This window comes from Cajanus cajan, chromosome 9 (genome assembly GCF_000230855.2).
Source record: "Cajanus cajan strain Asha chromosome 9, NIPB_CcT2T_4, whole genome shotgun sequence".
NCBI classification, from domain to species: domain Eukaryota; kingdom Viridiplantae; phylum Streptophyta; class Magnoliopsida; order Fabales; family Fabaceae; genus Cajanus; species Cajanus cajan.
Window position 1 is genome coordinate 5,274,844 of NC_138525.1, and position 13,524 is coordinate 5,288,367.

General features: G+C 30.5%; 2 protein-coding genes across 7 annotated transcripts; both read right to left on the reverse strand.

The window, feature by feature from the left end:
- Positions 1–2,281: 2,281 nt before the first annotated feature.
- On the reverse strand, positions 2,282–4,392 carry LOC109789950 (uncharacterized). 6 transcript variants are annotated; one of them, XM_083063877.1, is made up of 6 exons: positions 4,234–4,392; positions 4,091–4,161; positions 3,928–4,005; positions 3,809–3,852; positions 3,102–3,141; positions 2,282–2,581 (listed from the first exon to the last, which is right to left on the reverse strand). In XM_083063877.1, exons 1-5 carry the CDS (start codon positions 4,277–4,279, stop codon positions 3,105–3,107), a joined length of 276 nt encoding a protein of 91 aa, XP_082920003.1. In that variant the 5' UTR covers positions 4,280–4,392; the 3' UTR covers positions 2,282–2,581; positions 3,102–3,104. The 6 variants fall into 6 exon arrangements, 5 of the variants coding, with proteins under 5 accessions (XP_082920003.1, XP_082920001.1, XP_020204617.1 ...); XM_083063875.1 differs by having other exon boundaries at positions 3,925–4,005; XR_014429737.1 differs by having other exon boundaries at positions 2,487–2,837; positions 2,989–3,141; positions 3,925–4,005.
- A 1,906-nt stretch (positions 4,393–6,298) lies between these two features.
- MAG1 (Calcineurin-like metallo-phosphoesterase superfamily protein) lies at positions 6,299–10,364 on the reverse strand. Its single transcript, XM_020354880.3, has 4 exons — positions 10,242–10,364; positions 8,586–8,754; positions 7,494–7,631; positions 6,299–6,813 (listed from the first exon to the last, which is right to left on the reverse strand). The coding sequence occupies exons 2-4, from the start codon at positions 8,715–8,717 to the stop codon at positions 6,511–6,513; spliced, it is 573 nt and encodes a 190-aa protein (XP_020210469.1). The 5' UTR covers positions 8,718–8,754; positions 10,242–10,364; the 3' UTR covers positions 6,299–6,510.
- Positions 10,365–13,524: the final 3,160 nt, after the last annotated feature.

The window sequence follows — 13,524 nt, forward strand, 5'->3', positions numbered from 1 at the left end:
CGTGTAAGGCATGAAAATGATCGAATTGGTTCAATAGAGTCAGGCCACTTTGACTGTTCATCTTGGTGTATGAGATCTTCATAAGTGAAAGTATAATGACTCATTAGTTAAGGTGTATTCATATGATATGGTGTGATGTGTTTGTTGTTCATATGTTTTGGTGATTATGTTGTTAAATAACATGGTTGCAATGTAAGTTTAAATTGCTAGAGTTGTTTGCCTTTCAAACTTTGTTGATGTCATATTGAGTGTTTATGATGTGAACCATGGGATGCATGTTAGGTGGTTTGCATTTTGGCGTTTGTAGTATAGTGTATTTCATCTATACTTGTTTTATGTTGATTCTTTTGAAATCTAGCTAATCCTTACATGTTTCATGGTGATTGGATTGCAATGGTCATATTTACATGGAGGCAAAGCAAGGTTAGCTGGAGGTGGGCGAGAGCTTTGGTGAACCATGTTGTTGGTATTGTAACCCTTGGCTACTTCTATTTATTTTGTTGTTGCTACTTGACTAGCACCTTGGGTCATATAATATAGTTTTGGATTATTATATATACATATGTACTTGTTCATATTTTTAGTCTCTTTCACAAAACTCCATTTTGTGTGTATATATATGTGTGTGTATGTGTGTATAATTTATTACAATATTTTTCAGAATCTATAACTATGTGAACCTTAAGTAAGAATAGTATTTTTTGTTACTAGTAAATGATTCCGTTAAGTTTAAGGATCATGACATATTACATTTATCAAAATTATTTCTCTTGTATGGAAGAAGCAAAACAAACCAGGCAAGCAAGAGTTCAAATAATTTATAACTTGATTTTACCAAACACAATGTTAACTGTAATACATGTAAGATTTTAATTTTTTTTAGCCTAATTCATTAATCAATATATTTATCCTAAAAATTTCACTAAATTGACTATAACCATTCAAGATTCTCAAAACGTGACAAACGATACACACATATCCGCACCTGTAAAGATTATCCGTCGCACGCCAAACAGCACCCAACTCACCAAGTTCATTTTCCTTTCCATTGTGTGCTTTCTTTTCCTAGCGACAATAACAACACACTACTATAATCTCTTGCTGATATTCATAAGTAATGATATTTCTTTATATAAGATTCTCCTATTATTTCTTAATGAAGGTATCTATATATGATCAGAAATCCTATACTCACATGTGACAATCTATATAACGAAAAATTCATGTTCAATTTCTATCACGTAAAAACTTTTGAACTAGCTACGATCACAGTATGAAGAGTAGAATCAACCTCTAGTCTGTTGGGATAGGGAATATCCATAATACAACAAAAAAAAAAAATCCTTATAATAAGTTTCCTTATTTGAAATCACAATTTCAAAATTATATTAAAAATATACTTAAATATACCATAAGCTCCTAAAATATTACAAATTAATATTTGAAAAATAAATTTCAAATAAAATTATAATAAATTTTGTAACTTTTTAAAAAAAAAATCCATCTTAAAAATCCAGAAACCGCATTACAATTTTATAAAATACAAGAATCCTTGGTAAAATATAGATTTTGAAACAAACATATTAGTAGCTTTCCCACTAGAACAATAGTAAGATTAGAAGTATTTATTCATGCACTACCATAATCTAAACTTTTATGCAACCTAAAAAGAAGAGTGGACTTATATCTTATTTAAACTTATAACATAAACACTTGTGTAAGTATTTGAAGAAACTTGTAACATAAGTTGCAACATATCAATTTATCCATAAGTTATTTCCAATTTATCTCAATAATTTCTTTAAACTAATTTATGAAAATAACTTACAAGTTATATAAAAAGTGAATACAATTTAATTGCATTTGTTATTTGTTATATGATGATTACAAAAATAACTTCTAAGTAAGGGTTTGCATGATAAACATTTATTCAATAAGCGCTTAAATTGTTTACCCATATGTAAATCCTAGCACCCGTAAGGAGCCGAAGTCACAACTGAAATGCTAAATTCATTTTCCGGTCTTATGAGCAATTAGTATTAGGTAAATCTATACAAGTCTTTTCTAGTTTATTACTTTATTAATTTTCTTTTTGGGACAGGAGAAGGAGAGAACTTTACATACTGTGTATATTTGGATTATAGATTCAAAACGAATTCTTTATCTGGAAATCAAATATGTGAAAACTTGCTTAAAAACACATTAATTGGTATTTCAACATGATGTGGAGAATCCAACGTAAAACCAAATAAATATAAACTAAGCTTCAACAACCAACAGAAAACTTTCAATCTGCTTGGAACATCATTGGATAAAACATAATCTGCTACATTTGTTACAAGTCTGAAATACATAGCTAGATTCACAAATATAAAGTAGCTGGGCCGAGTGATTGTTGATTCAATTATTATAGTATAATTGTTAAGTAACAAACTTAGAATAGATGTTGTAAAAGCACAAACAAAAGTAGAGTCGAAGCCATCAGAAAAACAAGCTAGCCCAAGCTGCTATAAATGCAAAGCCGCCAAACGGAGCCAAGGTTGAATATTTTCTGTCTTCAAGCAACGCGACAGTATAACACCTAAAAATTCAACATTTCCTTCAATATCATAAAGATGAATACAGCTTAATGATCATACTAATTTTGACCAATATTTCCTAGCAAAAACCAGAGCATGCAGCTACACAATATTGTTACAGGCTAGTTTAGTTTATTGGACAAAGGTTGTATTATATGCAACAGCTGCAAATAACAAAGACCACATTGAACCATCTGACACCAGATACTTCAAAATTTGACACACCATGAAAAACCTCAGTATCATGTTTTTGGTCTCCTACAAAAATTCAAAGCATAAATTATTCTTCTGCTCAAGAATGAACAAGTTAAAAACCATCCAATCTGTTTATCAAATAAGAACACAAGCTACACAACTATTGAATACAAAGCATGAAATTAAATGCTTCAAACAATGGGAATTGGATTACCTCCCAAGAGGATATTGAAAGTCAGATTACAGATAATTATGCTAATATTTTTCCAAACTTCAATCCACAAATAATTCTCACACTGATCTGTGTATTTCTTGACTGAGACTCACCAATCACAAATAGGGAGCGGAGCATTGAAATCTCCTAGACCTGTTTTGCAAACAGCATTACCAATTCCATTCTTCAGTATGGGCAGTCAAAAACCCAGATTGCTAGTTTTGCATTTTTCTTTTCCCACTAAATTGACATGCCTTAAGAATCTAAGAACATACAACCATCACCAACATAACTTTGTTGAGGTTTATAGGTTCCTAAGTTCCTGTCATAATATTTAGCCCTGAGGTTAACCATCGCTTGATTAGCATCCCTAACTCTGAAATTGGCAATTTAATTTTCAGAGTTTGGACCAAGGTCTTGATTCAGTAAAGAGCAGTTATATCTGATTCCATCATTAACATGAATAACTTAGTTCTCCCTTCAGTTTCGAGGACAAAATTATGCAGCAGTACCCTTCCCATGTTGACCTATGGAAACAAGTCATTTGGTATCTTAACCAACCCCAAGATGCATAATTTTTTTCCAATGGAGGATTCCTTGAACTAATACTTCAGCCAATATCCATGATACCTAATTAGCTTTTATTTATGCCACCAAGATAATGAAATAAACTCTTCATCTTCATCATAAATGTTGCAATTGATATTATATATGCCCACATTTTTTAATTTTTCAATCCGCCCTCGCTCAAAAATAAATAAATAAAACTTTGGAATTAGTTCCAAAATAAGCATGACAAATAGTTAGAGATAGCACTTACGTCCCAGAGAAAGCCAAGATCCCAGTTGTTAGAAGGCCTCCAAACTGGGAAAAAAAGAAAATGACTTGAGTGAGCATATAACAATAAGAGGAGCAAAAAGGGGAATGGGAACTTACAACATTGGGGTTCTTTGTAATTGGGGCGGCGACTAAGGCAGCGGTGTGAACCAAATGGTAAAGCGATGCTGTGTGCCAAACCTTAAATAATAAAAGAAGGTTAATTTATGATATGAATTATGAAGTGAGAAGAGAAGGCATTAAAAATTAAGCTGGAGAAGGGTACATCTTTGTAAGCAGGGTTTTGGGGCTTGAAGACGTGGGCACCATAGGTTCCCAATCCAAGTGCTGCCACTCCTGTTCAAGTTTCAAGACAAGTGTATGAATTAAGATGAAAGAGTGAAGACAACTGCGACTAAGGGATTGTACCTGAAATCGCTGCAACTTTGTGCCAAACCTGAGGATTCATCCACATTTTCGGCTTTACACTGCAAACCAAACCCAACCAAACCAAACTACAGTTATGTACAAGGAAATAGATATCTTGATCTCTAAGAATGGTTGGTTAGTGCAAATTAATCTATCAAATTAAAGAATATTAAATAAGTACATAAATTTATCTTTTAATTTTTTTGTTATTAGTTAATAACAACGTAATATACTTCTAGAAATATCGTACTAGCAATAAATGATTTGTAAAACTATATCACTTCATTAATAAATGATGATATCAATTACTAGTATTTGTAAAACTTTAAATTTATAAACACTGAAATTTTGATCCTATAAATGAAAAAGAAAAATATTAGTTACACTCTTTCTAGCATTTTTCTTTTTATAAATGACTGAAAATTATTAAAAATAATCTATTTATCAATCAATAATAAATAGATTATTAGAAAATATGGCAAGAATTTCTCAAACGAAAGTATAAGGATTGAAAAAGGAAAGGGAAAAAAAGGTGGAAGAAACATCTATCTCACATTTGGTTGTTTACTGTGTGTTCGGTGTAGATAATTCAGGGGTGGGAGAGAAGTGAAGAGACAAGAGGTTACCGTTGTTAGTAAAAGGCAATTTTTTTGTTTTTCTACATAAGCAATTTGAAAAGAGAATAATAAAAAAAAATTAGACAAATTTTTTATAAATTAAAATTAACTTATTACATAAGTCATTTTTATAGAATGTTCTCTCAAATTAATTTATTTAAACTTTTTATTTCTAATTCATGTATATGCTAATTTTACTTTATAAAAAAGTTTATTTCAACATTTTTTCTCATTTTCTTACTTATAAGTATTTCTTGAAAAACTTATTATAGCACGTGCTTAAAAATGGATTTTTTAAATTTTAAATAAGGTCCACATTAAAATTCCTAAAAGAATTGAGAAACAAATTCAGTTTTCCTATTTCATTTCATTAATTTAAATTAATATATAAAATAATTTTATAATTATCTGACAATTTAAATTAATGAAACAAAGTATTAAATGATTATTAAATTTTTTAAAAAATTTACAAATAATTTAATAGTTTTTTTTGAAGCAAATATAATTTAATAGTTAGATAATTAAAATTTAGTATAAAACATAAGTTATTAAACAAAATAAATCTAAATAATTACTTCTAAAGTAAACGGATTCCTTCTTATTCATACACACACACACATATATAGGAGGGTTTAAACGATACCGTTGTAACTTTTACTAAGTGTTACACTGCTTAATAACTTTATATTAAATATGAATTTTGTAAATCCAACCGTTAGATTGAAAGTTCTTTACTCTTAGATCATATATACAAAATTTTATATTAATCTAAAATAATTTGATACTTCATTCTTATAAAACAAAATTGACGTAATATATTTATTTCAAAATATAGTCAAATATGAATACTTTGATTGCCCTCAAGTTGTTATTCGATTTTAACAAAATTTGATATACACATATAAAGTGATATGAATTTTCAATCTAACGGTTGGATTTACAAAATTCACATTTATATTGAACAGTGTAACACTTAATAAAAATTACATCAGTATCGTTTGAACCCTCCTTATATATATATATATATATATATGTATATTCACTTACTCAAAATAATTTTTGATAAAATTTCTTTATTAAATAATTTATTATCTATGTTAAATTAACAATTCAATTGATAAATTAAGAATTCTTATTAAATAAATTAAGGCAACAAATTCTTACAAAACTTAATAACTATTTAATATTTCGTTAATTATTTGATACTTTGAAAAGTCTTCATGTATTTCAGAACTGTTTCTTTACGAGATATATACCTTAACCATTGTTTAATACTTTTTTCTAACTTCAAAATTATAGATTATTATCAATTTTTCTTGTAATGTTAAAATTTTCCTTCTCTCTCTAAAGTTTAGTAACTTAATTACCAAATTAATTCCTTCCATATTACCATTTAACGTTATAATTTTCTCTTTGCTGCATATCATCGCCAATCAAGCAATCACTGGTAAATGGAATCCACAGCCGTTGCTGATCAATCAGTCATTAAGTTTGGCTCAGATCACATATTAACCAAATCTAAGAATCCTATGATATGGCCAAATACAAGTGTACAAAGCAAAATAAAACTAAAAACAGTACACCCTCGACAAAGTTTGAGGAAAAAAACTAAACAACCAAATAAGAGAAAGACAAGATACCAGGACCAAAACCCTAGTGTTTAATGAGCAGAGTGGCTTGTGGTTGTTTTCTTAAAATCAATCTTGTCAACCTTAACCTCTCCATCAATGAGTTCATATACATAAACCACAACACGCAGACCATCGATGTCCATGAGGACAAAACTTGGGTTCACGTCATAGGTGATGCTGCTGTAGGCACCTGTTGCAGAACCTGGATTTATAACCACACCCCCCTCGTGTTTGTAAGCTGTAAATTGATGGGTGTGACCTGTGACAAGGATGTCTACATCAAGCTGCCTCTGTAGCATTGCCAGTGAGTCTAGGTCTCCCCATGGAATAACCTTCACAATCATTATCACATATCAACGCATAATATAGCACAACCAATAACTGATCCATAAAAATCCAATCATTGGAGGAATATGGTTGAATGGAAAAAGTTGCAGCTGGAACAATAAAATAAAACAGATGAAAATTGCAGCGGTTAAACACCATCAAGCAAGATGAGAAAGAGAATTAAAAAACCTATACAAGCGCAACCTGAAGTAGCAAAATGAAATAAAACATTCAGCTCGGATTAAAGCTGTTAGCTGTAGCAAGGTAATGTACAGGAATGACTTGCTAATTCAATTCAACCCACAAACTTTTTATTGTTGCCTAAAATCATAGACCTTTGATTAGAAAACCCGAAGTGCAGCACCCAATAACTGCCAAGAAAATCCTAAACTGTTAATATCTAGAACTAGAAGGGGTCAGGGATATGGCCTTTGGTGGCATGTTGTAAGGTAATTAACTTCGTGTGACAGATTTTGATGGTGTGTGAAACTTTTTTGTGGGTTGTAACTGAAATTTAAAAACCTTCTAATTAATCCCAAATAAGTACCTAGTCATTGATCTTAGCCATTCATTTTTCTACTAATATATCAAAAGTAATTTCCTTACGATCCATCCATGTTTCCAGTTTTCTTAGGTCCATTTAAGAAAAAGCAGGGCAACTAATATCAAAGAATCAAAATCTGACCTGATGACCATGGCACAGTCCCAGCTTAAATTGGCCAATGGTTAGTGTTTTGGTCTCCGGATATTTGGTCTCTTCATCATACTCACCACGAGTTATATGCAAGTCTGGACAAAGAGTCTTTAAGTAGTCATGAATTTCCTGAACATAAATGATAAATGAAGTAAAATTTGGTTATACATTCAACCATTAAATACATATCTAATTGCATATCATGCAAGTTAAAGAGAATAAAATATACAACATGTAAAAAAATAGAACCATAACAAATGTACAGAATTACTTTTAGTAGATGCAGATAGATTATTGATGCAATAAAAAGGGGTAAATAATGCATGAACAGAAATTGTGCTACAGGAATGTGGCAGTATCCATGCCACCAATGGAAGAATATTAAAGCAACATAAATCATTATTTGATCCCCCTTCAGTTGTCATCAATAACACAGTTTCACTGATCTTAATGGACTTGGTATCTGGTTTTATATGCATACAAAAATGTTTTTGGTTACAGAAAAATAAAAAAAGTTTCTTAATATCAACAAGAAAACTGGGTGGGGGGAGACATAGAACAGTCTTTTGACTTGCCCTTTGGAAATGGTAAATAATGCATGTTGCACAAGAATTAAGGAGCATCCCACCAGACTCCAGCATGGCTTCACCACTGGCCACAGGAACCATGACAAACCTTCCATACAGGCACCAAGGATTACCCAATTTTACTAATTGTTCAATAGTCATCGATTTTCTACCTAAGAAACATGTACAATGACAAAGACACAGGACACAATACAGACACAATGACAAAATAAAATTTGATGTGCCCTACAGCTAATTGTTCTAATACACACTGATGAGAGATAACCTTTCTGAATAAACTCAAATCTTACAACTACAAGATTTGAAGAGAAAAACATTTCATTTGTCAAAAGATAAAGAGAAAGATAAAAAAATTCAGACCTTCATATCTGTCCCCTGTTCCTTCATAATATAGAAATTGAAAACTATAAAGTAGAGACAACTGATTTTATTCCAATGCGGCATGGCAACAGTCAAAACTTAATCAGAAATAATTATTTCAATGAGATGGACATACCTTGATACATAAATTTCCAGTACAAATTATGTGCTGGATCTTGCCAGGGACAAGCATGGATTTAAACTTTGCAGGAAGATCTGGTGCCCTGTGGGGTATGTGCAAATCCCCCAGGGCCAAAACCAGCACCATCCTCAACAATCAAAAACTGAAAGTTGACTTAGGGAACCTGCAGAAACAATGTATTGCCCATAAACAAAAGAACAGTGACAAACAGCTAAAACAATTTGTCCAAAATAATTTATATAAAAATGTATAAAACAGGATATATAGTTATATACAGTAACATGTTCTATGATCAGATAAAAGTGAGTTTGTCAACATATAACTTGCTTAGAAAAGGGGATGAAAATTACATTCATAACTCTCTCAAATCTCCTATAAATCAACAATCCTGTTTGTATTATTATATTTCATTATTATGACCCAATTACCAACCACTTGACCTATGTCTAGGGCACTAGGTATCCCATCTTTCATGGAAAAATAAAATTTACTGAAGAGAAGAGGAACATGTACAAGAACAGAGGATAAGATATCATCTTAAAAGAGAACAAAAGCAAACAGGCCTATAACAACCCCCCAAGAAGGTAATTAACAAAGCAAAGCTCACGGGTCTGCATGCATATAATGGAACCACTAGAGAATATCCACTAGCTGAACACCATAAAGCAGCTAAGAAGAATACTTTATCCCAAAGTTGAGGTAGTATCAAAGAATTATCTTTGAAAATTCTGGCACTCCTCTCAGCCTTAAGAACCAAATAACAACACACTGTGCACCCGCAAAAAAAGTCCTCGTTTTACTACTCTCAAAACCTCCAAAGCAACACGAGTACCCGATCCCTGGCCCCAAATTTTGCAAATTGTTATTTTATAATGCCAAAATGTTGAATTGCAACTTAATATCATTCAAGTCTTGCATATCATGTTCTGAAAAAATAGGGATTCTTAATGTGAGAAGTATTTACTACCTTAATCTTAAAAGGTATTTGCAGCTTTTTATGTATGATTTACATGATAGAAATTTTTAATCCAAATATAGAATTAGTGAGAAAATTATCCAATAAAAACGTAATCTGTGAAAGATTACTAGTGTTAATTATCCCTATTCCATAATATACACATACACCATTAATATTAGGATTCCCGGTCACTACCACTTTCTTGCTTGAAAAGAAAAAAGAATCTGACCCTCAGCATGCTTTCGTTGGAAAGAGCAAGGCAGTTGGTGATTTCTGAAAAGTCTGACAGTGTATTACTTGTACAGCAAGAAGCTGAACTTGAGAGACGAGATAGAAAACATTTCCCCCAATTTTACAATATTTCCGTTTGACCAATTTTCCATTCACCTATGAAACCCGTATATGATACTCACAAATCCACCTTCGTTTACACAGCAGCTATGTCTCAATTTGATTTCACTCCCAATTTCATTTTGTAACGAAAAGCGAGGAGCAAACCAATTACACCCAAACAAGCTGGACAGCTATTATTCATTTCTGGGGTTAGATTTATGAAGAATCTCCATGATCCAAAAAATAATAATAATAATTATGTCAATGAAACGCAGGTAAGTGTGAAAAATGGATCGGAGTAAAAGAAAGGCATGAGATCCAGAGTCATAGGAAGCGAAGAGGTGATTGAGAGAGAGAACCTGAGAAGAAGACGCCACGGTGAGATCGAGAGAGAGAGAGAGAGAGGACTCCACCCAAGTTGGCCGCTACAATCAAAAGGGGAACCCCAACTCCAACACCCACTCCTGCACCAAAATACACAATTTCAACGTATTAATTATTAATTTAATTATAATAATCTCTCTCATCATTATATAAATAACATATCCTTTATTATAAGCACTTTTAAATTTTAACTTAAATAAATTATTTTCTTCCATATTTTTTCTTCTACAACTTCTTAAAACTACATTTTTTTTACTAATAACTTTTCATTTTTTATTTTGAAATTATAATAATTATTCATAAAAATAATTATGAAACAAGTCATGTAGCAGTAGGAATTTTTAAAAAAATCTAAATTTTAGAGAAAAAAATAAGTTACTATTGTAACGTCTAAAATATACATATTAATCTTAGTGTTTATAGATAGTTATATATATATATATATATATATATATATAGATTGAGAACACAAATGAGTAATAAGAGAAATTTTCAGACTTACATACACATAACTAACTTTCAAAGATCTTAAAATATTTACGATAAATATGTACATAATTATAAACTACTCATATATTATATATTATTATTCTACTATTATTGGGAGTACACACATTACCTATTACATATATATATATATATATATATATATATATATATATATATATATTGTTATTTTACATTGTTACTACGATAGTATTTATATTGGTGGTGGAAATAAGTTCACAATAAGATTTATATGATTTGCTGGTGGTAAAAAGAAAGTCACTAGAATAGGTCCATCTATGATGGTAGGATTTTCTTGATCGGGAAAGAAAAAGAACGAAGACAGACTGATGCCTTGGAACGTGACAGAGTTGGAAATAGCATCTATTCCCCAATTGCCCCCGGGAAAGGCGGCAATGATCACTACTGTAAAAGGACCTGGAATTGTTGGGAGATCTATCTATTTTATGATATATTAAATTTTTCAAAACAAGAAATAAGGAGTGAGAACACTTATTAAATAAATATAATTAATTAAATAAGGAACAAGATTATTTATATAAAAAAATTAAATAATAAAATTTGAATCATTTTAGTAGTGACTAGTCAGGATAAATGAGCATTATTGTAATATCAATCAAATATCAACAGAATATTTTTTTCATTAATGCTTACTCATTTAAATCTCCAAGGTTAAACCTCCAGCTACAAATAATTCAAATTTTATCTTCTATGACCATAGAACAATATTTATTTTCATAAGTCCATGAAAAATAACAAGACAAGTCCAAGATATCACAATTATATCATAGTAGATTATAAATATATTTATAATAATTATATTTACGTGAAAAGAGTATATTAAGAATACCAATAATATAAATAAATATAACAATCATTATAAAATAATTCAACAATATAAAATATAAACACATTAACAATTATTATAGATAAAAATAAAGAAACAAAGTTCTCCTCCCCTTACCTTAAAGTTGTTTTTATCTTTCTTTCTCTTCTTTCTTTCACCTTTCTCTTTATCTCTCTTTCTCCATATGACTGTTCCACTCTAATTTGTTTTTCCGTTTCTGTTGAGCTGTTGAGGGCGCTATTTATAGGCGTGTTTTTGGTTCCGTAAGTGATTGCATAATTTTATCTTGTTGCCTATGTGTAGATACATACTGACGTGGACGTGGCCATTGACCCACGTTTCTTTGCTGGCCCATATACGCGACTCAGTGTACTATAGAAAAGATATATATATATTTTTTCCTCAAAAAGAATATAAGGCCGGAGTTGAACCCAGGACCCAGTACACGAAATCCTTAAGCACAAGGAGTTAAACCACTAAACCATTTTATAGTGTTTACTGTAATGATTACTTTAGTTAGAATGAAATGGTAATTTAATTGTAATTAACCAAGTTTCACCTTCGTTGCACAATTTGGTTGCTTATAGATAGATCTGAATTCAATTTTTCCTTTAGAGAAGATTCTTGAATTGATATGCCTTATCCGTGCATTTATTGCATTGGATTTTTTTTTTTGAAAACCATTATAAATTTCGGGAAAAATAAAAATTTTGTAATATACATATGAATTTATGTTTTTATATATATATAATCCAAATGTTTATTAAATATATATATATATAATTTATAATTAGAATATTAAAATAACATAATTTGTTGAATATAATTAAATATTGATTATTTTCATTTTAATTTCTGAAAATTTTGATAATAAAATTTTAATGTATTAAAATTATAAAATATCAAACTTATTTTCTATTTGTTCTTAAAAAAAAATTGACTACTATTTTAAGAATAAAATATCATATTCAAATTTTAAGATGTTACAATTCTCCCCTACTTACAGAAATTTCGTCATTGAAATTTTTATTGCTTAAAATAGAAAAAGATAATTTTTCCTAATTTTTTCTTCCAGTTCTCAAGTAGCGTCTCCAGTAATATCATTCCAAATGACATTTACTAGTGAAATCTGTTTGCCTCTCAACTGCTTGATCCTCCTGTCTGTGATCTGTACAGGCATTGTTTCAAATGTAAGGTTATCTTTTAACTGTACTGTTTCAGGCATTATTACATGAGATGGATCATAAATATATTTTCTTAATTGAGACACATGAAAAACATTGTGAAGATTAGAAAGAAAAGGAGGTAGAGAAATTTGGTAAGCAACAGGACCTATTTTTCTGAGGATTTGATAAGGACCAATAAATCGAGGTGTGAGTTTCTTTGATTTCATTACCCTACCAATTCTAGTTGTTGGTGTAACTTTCAAAAATACATGATCACCTTCCTGAAATTCGAGAGGTCATCTTCTTTTATCAGCATAACTTTTTTGTCTACTTTGAGTCATTCTCAATTTTTCCTGAATCATTTTGATTTTTTCCGTGGTTTGTTGTACCAATTCAGGGCCCAAGATTAAATTTTCTCCTATCTCAAACCAACACAAAGGAGTTCTACACCTTCTCCCATATAGAGCTTCATAGGGTGCCATACCTATGCTAAAATGAAAAATATTGTTATACGTGAATTCAATCAGAGGCAGATATTGATCCCAACTACCAAAATCCTCTAGTAGACAAACTCTCAATAAATCTTCTAAGGATTGAATGGTCCTTTCTGATTATCCATCTGTTTGAGGATGATATGCAGAGCTAAGGCGAAGCTTGGTTCCTAATGCTTGATGTAAACTTCCCCAAAATTTAGAAGTAAATCTAGGATCCCTATCAGATATTATACTAGATGGTACA

What these genes read in the sequence shown, in the direction of transcription:
- LOC109789950 (XM_020349021.3), bottom strand. Translation starts at nt 4,279, where the DNA reads ATGTGGATGAATCCTCAGGTTTGGCACAAAGTTGCAGCGATTTCAG. An exon ending in CAAAGTTGCAGCGATTTCAG is followed by an intron (nt 4,162 to 4,233) that starts GTACAATCCCTT and finishes AAACTTGAACAG; the next exon opens with GAGTGGCAGCACTTGGATTG. An exon ending in TTACAAAGAACCCCAATGTT is followed by an intron (nt 3,853 to 3,924) that starts GTAAGTTCCCAT and finishes TTTTTTTCCCAG; the next exon opens with TTTGGAGGCCTTCTAACAAC.
- MAG1 (XM_020354880.3), bottom strand. Translation starts at nt 8,717, where the DNA reads ATGGTGCTGGTTTTGGCCCTGGGGGATTTGCACATACCCCACAGGGCA. An exon ending in CTGGAAATTTATGTATCAAG is followed by an intron (nt 7,632 to 8,585) that starts GTATGTCCATCT and finishes ATTTATGTTCAG; the next exon opens with GAAATTCATGACTACTTAAA. An exon ending in GACTGTGCCATGGTCATCAG is followed by an intron (nt 6,814 to 7,493) that starts GTCAGATTTTGA and finishes ATGATTGTGAAG; the next exon opens with GTTATTCCATGGGGAGACCT.